This window comes from Alexandromys fortis, unplaced genomic scaffold, assembly GCF_014885135.2.
Source record: "Alexandromys fortis isolate MF-2015 unplaced genomic scaffold, M_Fortis_MF-2015_v1.1 scaffold_19, whole genome shotgun sequence".
Taxonomy (NCBI): Eukaryota; Metazoa; Chordata; class Mammalia; order Rodentia; family Cricetidae; genus Alexandromys; species Alexandromys fortis.
The window spans coordinates 15,822,741-15,838,078 of record NW_026067890.1 but is presented as its reverse complement, the minus strand read 5'-3'; the positions used below and the strand labels follow the sequence as shown (position 1 = coordinate 15,838,078).

Sequence of the window (15,338 nt, the reverse complement as noted above, 5' to 3'; positions counted from 1 at the left end):
ATTGTCTTCCAAGCTCCTACTAGAATGGCCCGTTTAGCCTTTCTTACAGCACTCAACTGCTTTCTTAGTCCAAAGTCTTTCACAGTCTTGGAAAAAACTTCCTAATCCTTTCCAAATAGCTGTACTAAACTGTGGACCAACTGTTCAAACACATGAGCCTATTCTCATTCAAACCACCATGGGAAGTAATGACTTACTTAATAAAAAGATACAGGAATACAACAGCTGAATCATTTAAAGTATCAATTTTTTAAATCATTGTAATGTATTCTGATCTAGCATAGAAGCCAAGCCCATGAATGCTTTAACCAATCACATAAATTATTTAAACCCCTCTCATATTTTAGTTGTGTGCCGAGCCTTGAATGGCTGAGCCATCTCTTTGGCTCCAAGCCACTTTTATTTCCCAATAACTGCTAATTTTCTTCTGGATATGTGGAGAAGAGCGAACGGCTCATGTCTTGTTTTTCTTATAGGTTAGTCAATGGACCAGGCTATGTGAACTTACCATCCCTTTGGCGGTTGAGAATTTTCTCCAAGAGTCTTCTGACCAGCCCCCCGCTATCCCTGAAGAAATCCTACAGCTCGAGAGAAAACTCAGTGAGCCTGTCAGAGTACACAATGATGACAAACTCCGCAGACAGAAGCTGAAGCAACAGAAGACTGCTGGAGTCAAGCCGCCATCTAGCAAGGGAAAAGCAAGGGGCAATGCTGGTGCACAGCAACCATGCAAAGAGTTGGCTGGCTCATCCAAGAGTTTAGAACTGAAAGTGGCATTCTCAAAGCTCACAGTACAAGACACACCTGCTACCAACAGGGAGCCTTCTGACATCAGGAAAGCAAAAACCTCTGACCTTCCGCCTCTGGAGCATGTGTTTGCAGAAGGCCTGTACTTCACGTTGGCAGACATCGTGCTTTTGCCCTGTGTTCATCACTTTTTGGTAAGGATTTGTCTATAATCTACAAGTTACTATGAGTATCAGTTTGTTAAATTGCTTAGGTTTGAATTTGACTCTTCTTCTTACTCTGTCATAGTTCTGAGCAAATTCTTAACAGTAGAAACTGTTAATCTATTAACTGTTCTCTAATCTGTAAGATGGTGGTCACAGGACTTTGTATTGTAAGGTCTTGTTGTCTTCCCTTCAGAGGTACACATATTAAAGGCTTGGTCCCCAGCCTGGAACAGGTGAGACCTATTGCAAGGCAACTGTGGCAATGGCTATATGCTGGTGAGCTGCATGTAGGCACTGTGTCCCCTCCGTCTCTTTCGGCTAATTTCTTTGCAGGACGTGAATAGGTCTTCTCCACTTTATCTTCCTGCCACAGTGTTTTGTGCCACCACAGGTTCAAGATAATAGCGTCAAGTGACCATGGACTGAAATCTCTGGTACTATGTGGCAAAATCAATCTTTTTCTTATAAAGTTTATGTTGCTAGTCTTTCTTTGTCCTACCAGCCAACTCTCAAATAAATGACCAGAGACTTCTTAAATTAATTTTGAAAGCTCAACAGATAGCTTAGACTTGTTTTTAACTAGCTCTCATAATTTAACCCATTTTTATTTAACTACGTGTTACCACATGACTTGTGACTTAACTCTTTTCTTGCCTGCCTGTTCTCTCTGGATCTGTTGGTGACTCTGCAGCCTTCTTCTGAGCATCCTCTCTACCCCAAAAATCCTCCCTAGCTATTGGCTGTTCAGCTTTTTATTAAACAAATCTGAGTGACACATCTTCACAAGTGTACAAAAAGATTACTCCACAACGTTTCCCCTTTATGGTCTAAATAAAAAGGAAAAGTTTTAACTCTAACATAATAAAGCCATATAGTAAGAGCAACTATCAGGTATGTATTATCTAAATAGAAAGGAAAGGTATTAACTTTAACAAATGACATTATATACAATAAGAATAATTATCAAGTAAGAATTATATTTACAATATCCAGTCCATTCGTGTTTGGCAAATTCAGAGAAAATATTCCATTATTAATCCTATCTTGGTGAGTCCAAAGTTTTGTACCTAATTAACCTTCTATCATAACTAAAGAAAACTATAATTATGTAGTCTTCAATTCCATCAAAGACCCAAGAAGGATATAATATTACCTATTGCTAACTGAAAAAAATCCACAAATATGGCAAGGGCTAGACTTTTCTATCTGAGGGGTAAATAGGGGGATGGAAAGTTTCTCCTTTACTTCATTTTTTAAAAATCCTCTCTGAAAATCTCTGTCTCCACACTCTTTACGCACAACCATGTATCTCTCTTTACATATATACATCTGTCTCCTACATAGCCATATGTCTCTTTACACAATTACATCTATTTTCACATGGCTACACACCTTTCTTTTACATACATTCCTCTCCTACATCTCTTTTCTAGATAGCTTCATCTTCCTTTCCTTTACAGTTACAAATCTCCACACAACCACAGCTATACATCTCATTTACATCTCTGTCACTGTACAGCACTTTACACAGTTCCTACGCACCAGCTCCTCTGTGTAGCAGAGCCCTTTCACACAGCTGTCTCTCACACTCACACCCTTCTTCCACACCATTCACTCACACTACTCTCTCACACTTCTCTCATGCCTCTTCTTCATCTCTCAGACCTCTCTCTGCCAGTTCACTTTATCCCACCCTCATCTCTACGTGGCTTATTCTTTTATTATTATTATTACCTTACTTTTTCTTTAAAGACTTTACTCTGTAGTGTGACTAATAAAAACTCAGAGATGGATATTGGGGTTCAAGCTGAAGATAAGCAAAGCAGCCAAACCACTAGAGAGTTCTTACCTCTACTAAGAATCAAAGGGGCGACCCTGTCATCAGCATGTCTGTAGACTGCAATGCTCTCCACCAAACCTCAGACTTCAATGAGCTGTTGTCTCCTCCTGCCCTATATACGTCTCTCTGCCAAGCTGTATCACTCCTGTCTCTACCTCCCTAGTGCTTTGAGTGCTGGGAACACCTTTGTGTGAGTTCTGTTTCTCTTTTTAGACAGATTCAATCTCATGTAGCCCAGGGTGGCCATGAGTTTTGGGATTAAAGGTGTGTGCTGCCACTGGCCTTTAGTGGCTTAGCTATGCACTCTGATCTTCAGGCAAACTTTATTTATTAAAACACAAATAAAATGTCACTATATTACTCTATTATTTTAAACTATTTTTATGATTATTTATGCTCTTTTCTTTTTAAAACTATGCACATTGTTAAACATACTGTAACCTCTCTAGGGGGGTTTTCCATATGACTCTTCTTTACTTCTTATCTGTAACCTTTTCTGTCTGCATGAGCAAAACCTTAAACTGCTGAACAGCTTAAGCTTAACTCATGGTGTCCTGTCAGTGCAAGCCCGCAAGCAGTGGCTGAGAGATGTCTTTGTACCACTGCCCTCAGGAGAGACTGTGGAATTGTGTTTAGAAACTTTTTTTTACAGCTTTCTCAGGTCTTGTGTGGAAATATATGCCCAGGCATTGTATGCCATTTTATTACTAGTTTTTCTCTGTTCTGCCAGCCACTCCCAAATAAACGATACAACACAGAGACTTCTTATTCCTTAGACTTCTTTCTAACTAGCTCTTACAACTTGTTAGTCCATTTTTATTTATTCTCAAGTTGCCACACAACTCACGGCTTTTTCCTCTTTTCTTGAATGTCTGTTCCCTCTGTGTTTGCTGGCAACTCTGTTTTCTTCTTTCCAGCATCCTTTCTACCCCCAAAATCCTGCCTAGCTATTGGCCATTCGGCTTTTTATTAAACCAATCTAAGTGACACATCTTCAAAGTGTACAAAAAAAAAAAATATTCCACAACAGTTTATTATCTCAGTAATTTTTTTAAAGATTTATTTTTCAGATATACAGTGTTTTGCATGTATGTATGCATGTATGCCAGAATAGGGCACCAGATCTCATCATAGATGGTTGTGAGCCAACATGTGGTTTCTAGAAATTGAACTCAGGACCTCTGGAAGAGAAGGCAGCACTCTTAACCCCTGAGCCATCTCTCTAGTCCTCAGTAATTTTCTTATAGTGATGAAAAGCTGATTAACATACTCTGTAACGAGATCAATGTAAGGACTGAAGAAAATTATAGTTAATTTTGAGTTGCTTGAATGTTAGTAATTGATATTATTATTAATTTTGCTTTGCTATTATAACTATCTTTATAATATTATAAATTCCAGTATTAAATGCCAAAAAAAAACCCTAAAAATTACAAACACTTCTCAGCTGTATTTTATAATAATGTTGTCATTTAAAATACTAACCATACTGGGCATTATCAAATCAGAAATTTTCTCCTCTCACTTGAATATTTCTCTCTAAAATTGGTTGCTTATCAATGATGGAAAAATTCATGTGACATTTTCTTTCCTGCTAGAGTTTGTCTATGTGTGTGTAGATATGTATGTATGTATGTATCTATCTATCTATCTATCTATCTATCTATCTATCTATCTATCTATCTATCATTTATCAGCAGTCTGTCTGTCTGTCTTGTCCTCAGTGGAAAAAAAGAACCAGGTGAAAATACCAGCATGTACATGGCAGGTTTGATTTTGCAACCTTCCAGTTGGTTTTTTATAGCTGCATGTTTCCTACTTTGAAGCTTGTTCTCCTTACCTAATAAGGACCCAGAAACAAGACTTTGTTCTTATTATATATCATCCTTTCTTAGGTATCTCCATTGGAAGAAAAAAAGGAATTCTAATGAAACTCTATAAGATTGTAGTTTGGACAGTATGGAGATACTGTTATTTTCTTAAGGAACCTTTTGTTTTGTTGTCAAAAGTGAAATGAAACAAGAACAGCAACCAAAATTATTTCAGAATTAATCATCAGTGAAAGAGACAGATTTGGGAACTGTCTAGGCATTGATTGGCAATTTAAATGTCCTGTGATTGCCTTTTCCTAGTCAAATGATTTCTAGTTTCACTTATCACCAACTCTTCCCTTTTATTACTATGAACATCAATCTTTGGGCAGTCATACATTTTGAAAGACTTGGTATTTATGATTTCTAATTTTTCAAGAGTTCATTATTTGTAGACATTACTGAAAGTGTATATATTGGGAGCTGTTATAAGTACTAGGAATGCAATGCTGAGCAAAGCAGTTAAGATCCCAGAAGTCATTGGAGTTAATTTTCTAGTTAGGAGAACGAAGAAATGAACAAGTAAACAAACAAATAATATTTATATAAAGTAATGTTAAATGCTACAGAGAAAATAAGAGTATTTGATTTTTAATTCAAGAAAGCAAATCCAAATTGGATTCACCTGCATAAAGGTGACTTTAGGTCGTCCAGATGGCCCCATTCATCTCAGATGATTTGCATTTCATTTTAGATAAATTTAAATGCCATTTCCTTGATTAGGATTAATCAAAGCCAAAGTGTTTCTAATTGACAGGATTTTCCGCATCTGTAATCAGGTAGGATATCAACTTGACTATCACTGAGTAAATCTGATGCTACAGAGGAGCTCAGGTTTAAAGTAGAGCAAACTGGCCAGTGAGATGGCTTAGCAAATAAATGAATGTGCTCTGTGTGAGCAAGACAAACTGAGTTCTACCCATGGCACCCACAGTGGAAGGAAAGAACAGATGTCTGAAGTCCATCCTCTGACCTCCACAAACATGTCTTGGCACTCTTGTACCATATACATTCAATATTAATAAGTTTAAGAAAACAATAAGGTAAAAATATGTACTTATTGCTTTCTGTTGCTTGGTTTTGAGACAGAGACACACATATTCTAGGCTAGCCTCAGACTTCTTATGTAGCTGAGGATGACTTTGAACTTCTGATCCTTATGTCTCTACCTTCCAAACACTGGGCTTGCCAGTATGTATCACTACACCCCGGTACATAGTGAGAAACTTAAACCTAGGGTTTCATGTATGCTAGACAGGTGTTCTGTCAACTGAGCTATGACTACAGCCCATTGTTTTAATGACATTTGATATGTAAAATAATTTCCTTCATTCCTTTGTATTTTTTCTGGATCTGTGCATTTTCTTTCAGGAATTCATCTTTCTTGTCAAAGCCTTGATGTTGTTTCTGTTATATTTTCCTCACAAGTCATTTTGAATGATGCAGCCATCATTTTATTTTTTTTAGAGCAGTTACGTTACTAGACCTTTGTGCTGTAGACAGTGCAGACTATCAGACTAAGAATTTCAAGTTCATGATCATTAATAAAGATGCTAATTGGCATTTGAAGTGTCAAGCTAAGCTGGGGCCAGAAATAAGGCCTCCAGAAATAAGGTCAGGGACATGAAAGATCAGATTAATTTGCTGAGTCAAGGTCTGGGTTACTAGAGTTCAAAATTAGAAGAGCCAGGGAAATAAGCTTTGTTTAACAGAACATGTAAAGGGTACAAGGTAGTGTGTCGAGGTGTTACCACCAACATTCTTGATGCTTTCAGTAGGTCCTGTGCTAAAAAGTTGATTGCCAGTGCTCTGGGACTTTCTTGTGGAAGAGGCTGGGCAACATCTTGTTCGTTTAGAAATTTAAGAGTAAAGTCAAAAGTAATGGATTAAAGTGTAAAATTATTAGGTCCCACTTTTAATTCACTTATTAGACTTCCCTCTTAGGAAATATATTATGTATTTAGAAGAAATTGGAATGAAGAGTGAATGAATGAACCAGAAGGAAATCCTGCTGCCCTATGGCCAGACCACTGTATAGACAGTTCCTTGCTGCTAGCAAGCAGGCACCTTTGAAACAGCTGCTTAAATAATGGTTATTTTACTTCTGTGAGACAAAGATTTTGCAGTTTTATGAAATATATGCATTGGAACCGTTTTGCTACTTTTTATTTTGGGTGCATAATTCTAACCCATTGGGGTTAACTACAAAGCCACTATGGATTCATTTCTTCTTGGTAGTATTGGTAGCAATACTTTTTAAAAAATGATTTTTGAAGTAATTTTTTTATGTTTGAATTTCTGTGGTTTTTGTCTTAAAAGCTAGGCAGCTTTTACATTTTTTGAAAGTCCTCCTTTCTTAGGAGCTAATTTTCATTTTCTACAGTTTCGTTAGTCACTTTCTTGTAGAGCCTTCCTGATTCTAGTAAATGTAGTTCAGCACATCTTGGGCTGTCAGGATATAGTAGAAAGCCCTACATGTTGATGAAACTGACATCCTGTCATGAATCCTTCCTTTCTGCCTTTTTGAGATGGGGGTGAGAGTATTGAGGATTGAACTGAGAGCTCCATTCTTGGTGTACAAAAAGAGTTCCACAATAGCCAGGAATGGAGAAAACAAAGGATTATTTATCTGGGGATAAATTCACAGAAAGAGTATCGATCCTCTGTGTGTGTGTTGGGAATTGGAACCAAATTCAACAGTCAAGAGGGTCGTGCATGCTTTTTTTCTGCATTTACAGTATATGAGACCATGCCCAAAGTGGGCCAGTATCTTAAAGACTATTGGCTGAAGGAGTTTCTACAGCACCTCCCCCTTTTGTATAAAAAAGAGAATTCTAAGCCTAATACAACTTTATATACAATGAGAACAAATATCAAGTATTGTCTAGGGAAAAGAAGAGGCAAAAACATACAGAAAAATTAGAATTACAACCAGCATGAACAACATCAAACAAGAAACATGCTAAATGTTTCAATAGTTATCCTATCTTAAGGAGTCTAAGTCTTATATTAAAAATGGCTTGACTAAGTCATGAGAGGAAAGTAACACCATCAAAGACCTGAGAAGGGAGATAATTTACTTGAGTGAACAGGAAGTGCAACCAAGCAACTTCCAAAAAGTGCAAGAAATGAGAGACAGCAGGCAACCTGTGCAGTCACCCAGTCTCATTTGCAAAGTTTGAGCAACCAACTTTGGCAAAGGCCTAGAGTATCTGATAGACCATTTTCAGAGGCAGGAAAATTTAAAAAAACTGCCTTACCCCGTCTTGGCAAAGTTTGGCAGTCTTTTTTCTTATATCCTGCTTGTCTAGTGTGGCCACTGTGCATTTTGTCAGTAGTCAAGGCAGGGCCAGTTCTTTACCCTAAGGCCAGTTTTGCCAAGAAGAAAACAAGCTTCAAGTTGAGTGTCTTTGGTGCCCAACATTCTCTCAGGATAGATTGGTGCTGCCAGAAGCAAACGTGTCTCACGCCAAGAAAATCTTAAGTTATTTAAATGCCATATTCTGCAGTTTTTTGAAATGGATGAAGATTACCTATCTATGTGGAATACAATCTCTATGCATCTAAAGAACCTGATTAGTCTAAGTATGACAAACATGGATTACTATTGACCTGTAATTTCTAATAATAGCTTAAAGACTAAGGCTTCATATTAAAATATTAGACAATTTTAATGTGCAGCAAATGAGGACAATGACCTCAAAATGTATATATAAGTATCTTGTTCAGAGGTAGAAATGTATGTGCATTATGATAAATATATTCTAAAATTGAATCAATATACAAAATAACTTAAGCTTGCTTGCATACAATATAACAAAATAATAGCTCACAAGTATTCTCATTATTATTATTATTAGTGAGTAAGCTCACACTAATCTATTATTCCATCCCATTCATTCCTTTTTTTTCTAAGAGAGATCCCTGAACCTATTTCATTTCCAGCCCCACCCCTATACCCCTTATAACCAACCCCTAATAATGTCCCTAGCCCTTAGGACAAACTTTGGAATGTCGTTTTCTAGAATTACTTCCAGCTGTCATAGGGGTGATGTTATTTCTAAGGGATCCTATGAAAACTACAATGATGGTTAAGTTTCAAGATTACTGTCTGGTACAACTGCAGATAGTCTCTGAGTAGTTGGCAGGGTTTTTCTGAAGTTCTGGCCAGAACATTTTAGAAGGCACACCATCTCAGCTTGCCAAGTTGGAATCATCTTGAGCAGTTTGTAACCCAAAACCAATCTTAAAGTGGTGTTATCAGCATAATGACATCATATCAACCAGGTGGAATTGGGGCCACACAACGATTCCATGAAACTTCAAAGATTACTGCAGGAAAATTTATTGTTCATTGTGGAAAACTTAAACATTATTCATATAGGCATATATTCAAAAATAGGTATGGGGAGAAGTAAAATTTTTTGAAAGAGTTTTGATAATAGTAGTACCTAAATTCTTATCTTCCTTCTTTTCCATACCAAGTGGCTTCTGATATGAGACAGAAACTCTGACTTTTATTTAACAACCTGTTTGGATTTAGAGAAGGATAGCCACTCTCCAACTCCAAAGCCAGCTTTGATTTTTTTTTAAATATCTGTATGATCTGTTTTAATAAGCTTTTCTAAAACTTGTATCTTGGCACCCATATCATCCAACATTTTTAGAGATAAACCAAGAATTATCAAACTGACAATAAGGATTATCAAAATGATAATTACCATTATGTCAATACCAGTTTATTACATTGTCCCTTGATTTAATTGTTCCATTTTAAACCCTCCTTTGTGCAATCATAGAGATCTAACTCTCTCCATTGTAAATATGCTTCCTATTTTTTAAATTATTTTTATTGAACTATATATTTTTCTTCACTCCATTCCCGTTCTGCCCCCTCCTTTTCTGCCCTCTCCCATGAACCCTACATTCCCAGTTTACTCAGGAGATCATATGTTTTTCTACTTCCCATGTAGAATAGAACCACCTTAGATAAATGATGACTTCAGGTACGATTCTGAATAAGAGTGGAGAGAGCTAGCAACCCCTGTTTCATTCCAGATTTTATAGGAAATGCCCTCTGTCTTTCCTGAATTACTGCAATGTTGCCTATGGGTTTGCCGTATATAGTAAGATGATCATATTATTTCTTTTTTAATTATATTTTAATGGCTTACTATATTTACTGCTCTGTATATGTTGAACTAACTTTGCATTCTTGAGATGAATCCAGCATGTCATGATGTGTGGCCTTACTAAGTTCTTGAATTAAACTTGGAGGCATACTGAGGAGTTTTGCATCTATGTTTATAAGAGAAATTTGTCTATAGTTTTTTTTTCTGTTGTATCTTTATTCAGTTTTGATGTCAGATTAAAACTGCCTTTGTAACATTCTTCCCTTTTGTACATCAAGGCACAAATTGAAAAATATTAGATCATCCTTAAAATTGGGCAGACATCATCAGTAAATCCATCTTATGTAAAGCTGGTTTTTTGGGGGATACTTTTCAGTACTGTTTGTGGTGGTTTGAATGAGGATGGCTCCCAGAGACTCATATATTTGAAATTTTGGTCTCCAGTTGTTAGAACTGTTTGGGAATGGTTAGGTGGTGTGGTCTTGGAGGAAGTATGTGTCACTAGGGGTGGGTTTTCAAAAGACTTGCACAATTCCCAGTGCCTGCTCTCTCTCTTTTTCTCTGCCTTCTACTTGCTGGTCAAGATGTGAGCCCTCAGCTGCTGCTCCAGGTGTTCCTGCTGCTATGCCTTTGCTCTGTCATCATGGTCTCTAACCCCCAAAACCGTAAGCAAAACTAAATGTTTTCGAAGTTGCTTTGATCATGATGTTTTATCACAGCAGTAGAAAAGTAACTAAGTTACTGTTTTAACCCCATTGCTTGCTTTGATATTGTGTGTATCTTTCAGATTTAATTTTGATATTCATATGAGTATAGAAAACTATTTCTTCTAGATTTCCTAGGTTTTTGGAAGATGTGTTTTCATAGTATTCTCTAATAATCATCTAAGTTTGAGGATTGTTGGATCTTGTTCTTTTTGTCTGTTTGTTTTGGTTTTGTTTTCTTTAAGACAGGGTTTCTCTGTAACAGTCCTAACTGTCCAGGAACTAGTTCTTGTAGAACAGGGTGGCCTCAAACTCACAGAGATCCACCTGCCACTGCCTCACGAGTGCTGGGATTACCTGACTTTGATCCTGTTCTTATAGCTTCCCTTTCACCTCTTATGTTATTGTGTTGGTCTCTCTTCTGGTTATTTGGCTAAGGGTTTGTTCATTTTGATAACCTTTTAAGAACCATTTAGTGCATTTTCATTTGGCTTCTTCTTTTTCTAGAATCTTGAGTTGGATGATTAGGGTTTCTGAGATCTCTCTGGCTAATGAGCTGTAAGTTTTCCTTTTAGGAAAATATCAGGAGATTCTGGCTGAATGGGCTGTGTTTACATTTGATCCTAGAACTCTTTTAAAAAAATAATTTTATTTAACTTCATTTCATGTGAGTTGGTGTAAAGGTGTCAGATTCCCTGGACTGGAGTAACAGACAGTTGTGAGCTGCCATGTGGGTGCTGGGAATTGAACCCAGATCCTCTGAAAGAGGAACCAGTGCTCTTAACCTCTGAGCCATCTCTCCAGCCCCGATCCTAGAACTTTTTAAATATATTTCCAGATTCCCTCAATGGCCCTGTTCATTCAAATGTGTGTTGTTTAGTGTCCATTTTCTTTGTGTACTTTCTGAGATTTCTTTTGTACTTGCTTTCCAGTTTTATTTCACTGTGGTCTTAAAATACATTTATTTTCTTTATTGTATTTGTGGAATCTTGCTTTGTGCTCTATAATGTGTTCAATTTAAGAGTAGATTACATGCAGCCCTGAGAAGATGTGTGATCTCTGTTTGTTAGATGTAATATTTTGTAGCTATCTGTTGATATCAGTTTATCTATGGTATAATTTAGATTTAGTGTTTCTTTGCTGATTATTAGTTTGGAATAGCTATCTAAATATGAGTGGGATATTGAAGTCTCTTGTTATTATTATATCAGGACCTTTGTGGCCTTTTGTGCCCTTCATTGTTTTATGAAACTGAAAGCTCTAAGATTCAGTACCAAAAATACTTAGAATTGTTCTGTCGTCTTGATGGATTGTTCCCTTTGTTAACCTCCCTGTAGTTGTCCTCTTTATCTCTTCTGCTAGTTTTGCTTTGAAATCTACATTATGAAAATCCTTTCACAAGTTTGCTTACTGCTTTTAATTGCTTAGTAGGTTGACTTGCATCCTTTGACTCATTTTTGGACATTTTTGCAGCTAAGTGTATTTCTTAGAAAAAAAGAAAACAGTTGGATACTATTTTGTGTGTTTATTTTAAATCCAGTCAGTCTGTATCTTTTAACTAGTGAATCCATGTGAAAATAAAGCCATTATTGAGATTTGTTACTTTTTAAAATTTATTTAACTTTATGTGCATTGGTGCAAATGTATCAATTCTTCTGGTACTGGAGTTACAGATAATTGTGAGCTGCCATGTGGGTACTAGGAACTATACCCAGGTCCCTAGAAGAACAGACAGTGCTTTTACCCACTGAGCCATTTCTCCAGCCCAGATTTGTTACTTTCTATGATGTGGTTTGTTGGTTCTGGTTGGTTGAATTATGACTACTTGTTTTCTTTTCTCCTCCTTAGAATAAGAGTTTGCTATGTTCGACACAATGGATTTCTTACAATTCTTCATTCTTCTGCTGCTTTCATGGAATGTGTTCTTCCCTACATCTTTTATGTGAAATTGTCTTTTTTTTCTCTTCTGTTTATAGTGTTACCTAGAAAATTTTCTTCAGTGTTGGTGTGGTTGACATGAATTGCTTTAATTTGTGCTTTTTATTTTTTGAACTGCTTATATTTCTCCCCCCCCATTCAAAAACATAATCTTTTTTATTTATAAAAATTCTGATTGATTTACTTTTGGTGCTTGAAATAGATCATTCCATGCTTTCTTGGCATTTAGAATTTCTCATTTTTCTTGATGTTTCTGCCTCTGTATGTGAGTTGGCGTTTTTCCCTTACCGCTTTTAGCATTGATTCTTTGTTTTTGCATCTTTGGACATCTTAACTATGTTATGTTATTTAGAGATTCTTCTCTGGCCATAGCTATTAAGGAGTTATAAATACCTCTCAATTTGGATGTCTGTCCCTTTCTTATGTCTGTCTGTTATAATTTTATTGAATAAATTGTCTATGCATTTATATTTTATGTCAGTCTCTTCTTTTACCGTCTTTATTCTTGGGTTTGGTCTCATGAATGTACCTTGAAAGTTTTGGTAACATCTGTACATCTGAATTTATTATTTTCATGACTTGTTCTCTGTCCCTGAAATTTGTTTTCTTACTTAGTCTTGTTTCTTTTTGTTGTTGTGTGTGGCTGTGATAATGGCAATGATGATATGAAGACACGGTATATGCACACACATGACACACGCGTCTGTATGTGTGTGTGTGTGTGTGTGTGTGTGTGTGTGTTTGAGTGATGCTTTCCTGTGAGCATTAGAGTATAAGTTATCATGAGTGCCAATGATCTGCACTGGGGTCCACTTGTGTATTAAGCACTTTATCCACTAAACTAATTTATTAGCCCCCAAAGAAGAAGCTTTCTATTGTGTTTTTATTTCATAAATTGATCCTTTTATTTCAAAAATTTAGTTCTTGTTCAGTCTCAATTTCCTTACTTTTCCCCCCTCTATTGTTTTAAAATTTCTTCTCCAAGTTCTAACCATTTCATTTACTTTAATTACATTCTTGTCTAAATCCTGAATAGATTTTCTTGCCTTGTTCATCTGCTTATTTGAGTTCTCTGCATGGTCATTGGTTCCTTCTTTATGTGGGACATGAAAACTTATTACATTTGAGTAATCTCACTATCTTTGTTTTTCATTAATTGGGAGTTGTGAGCTTATGAAAGAGAAATAGTATTTTTCTGTGTTTGTCCTTTGACATCCAAATACCTGCTGTAGGTAACGATCAAGTGCCTGTACTTACACACATATATCATTAAGACATCATACAGAAAAACTGAAAATAAATAAAATAACATAGATGTAGAGGAATGGGAATCTCCGCAGTGGGGATATAAAATGGTATGTCCACCATGGAGACTAATTCAGTAGTGCCAGTCTACCAGTTCTCTTCATGATAGCGAATACCTAGAAACATGCCAGTGTCCATCAGCTACTGCGTTATCAGGTAAGGTTTTTATGAAGGCCGGCTCTTCACAATGATGACTGGTACCGCTAACAGAGAAAGCACAGTACTGCTGAACAAATAGGAGTGCGTGTTGGAAACGTAATGCTAAGTGAAAAAGACAATTACTTTTTTTTATTCTATTCACTTGTATGAGAGGCAGCATTATAAACATTGAAAATCAGCCACTGGCTACCTGCAACTGGTTCTGAGTGCAGAAAGTTACTGCAGATTGTTGAAGTGTTATGGGATCCTAGAACTGGACTGGGGTGGTAGTTTTGCAGTCGTTTGAATTTCCTGAAGTTCGTTTGAATGTTACCTTTGAGATGTGTGAGTTTTATGATACCTCATTACTACTGTTATAAACAGTAAAAAAAAATACATATTTTAAAACATCCTTTTTCTTCTTCAGGTAATTATCTGCAAGAAGTTTTCTGAGAAGCTAGAACAGTTTCCACTGCTAGCCTCTTGGTATCAGAGGATTCAGGAAGTGCCAAAAGTAAAAACAGCTGCTTCTAAGTGTGGGATCCACTTTCTGTGTTTGCCTGAAGTGCTGAATTCTGCAAGTAAATCACACCTGAACTCTAATGAAGTGATAGCCGTAGAGGAACAAAATGATCCGTTATTTACGGGAGGACCAAGACCAACTATGACCAAGTTAATGGTAATTAGCTTGTTTATTTTTAAATTCCTTTGAGCGTTCTTTCCCAATTATTAATCATTTTCTCACGTTATCTATTATACATTTTTCATATAGCTATTTGTATCTTTATTTACCAAATAATGTTTCTGCTAGGTTTGTGTTCAGATAAACCTCAATTAATTGAATAGTTTTTATGCTGTTTGTCTTTGGAACCAAGGCAAAAATACATAGTTTAAAAGTATTCTTTCTTAAGGCATTTTAAAATATTCACGTTGTAGACCAATGTAACCATATCTGGTCAACTATATCATTTTAACCTAGGCTTGCTGTTTGTCAGAACTTTGATTCAGTCTTGATTTTAGTTATTTATTGAATTAATCTTTCTTGGTCTGGTTTATTTAGAATAAGATGATAATCTCCATCTATTTTCCATACAAGTGTCATGATTTCAATATTTTTAACTTCAATCTTGAGGATTTTATTCATGAGTACTGTATTTATATCATTTCTATTTTCCCTCTTTCTTCTCCAACTTTTTTGTGTCACTCCACCTCTTAAATTCATGGCTTTTTATTTAATCATTCTCATTATATACATACATACAGACATACACACACAGAGAGAGACACACACAACAAAACAAAACAAAACAAAAACTCCACTGAGTCCACTTAATGTTGCTTGTATTTATTTGTGTTTAAGGGTGTCCACTTGGGACTGCTTTTTTTTTTTTTAAATATAATTTTTTTATTAAAAAAAAAAAAGATTTCCGCCTCCTCCCCGCCTCCCATTTTCCTCC

General features: G+C 36.2%; 1 protein-coding gene across 3 annotated transcripts in view; it reads left to right on the top strand.

The window, feature by feature from the left end:
* The window catches only part of Gstcd (glutathione S-transferase C-terminal domain containing), an 80,200-nt gene that overhangs the window by 8,872 nt on the left and 55,990 nt on the right, over positions 1-15,338 (top strand). For all 3 annotated transcript variants that reach the window (XM_050120520.1, XM_050119052.1, XM_050119814.1), the window contains 2 exons: positions 477-941; positions 14,309-14,560. In XM_050120520.1, coding sequence (XP_049976477.1) covers positions 477-941; positions 14,309-14,560 — 717 coding nt within the window. The remainder of the gene's footprint in view (positions 1-476; positions 942-14,308; positions 14,561-15,338) is intronic.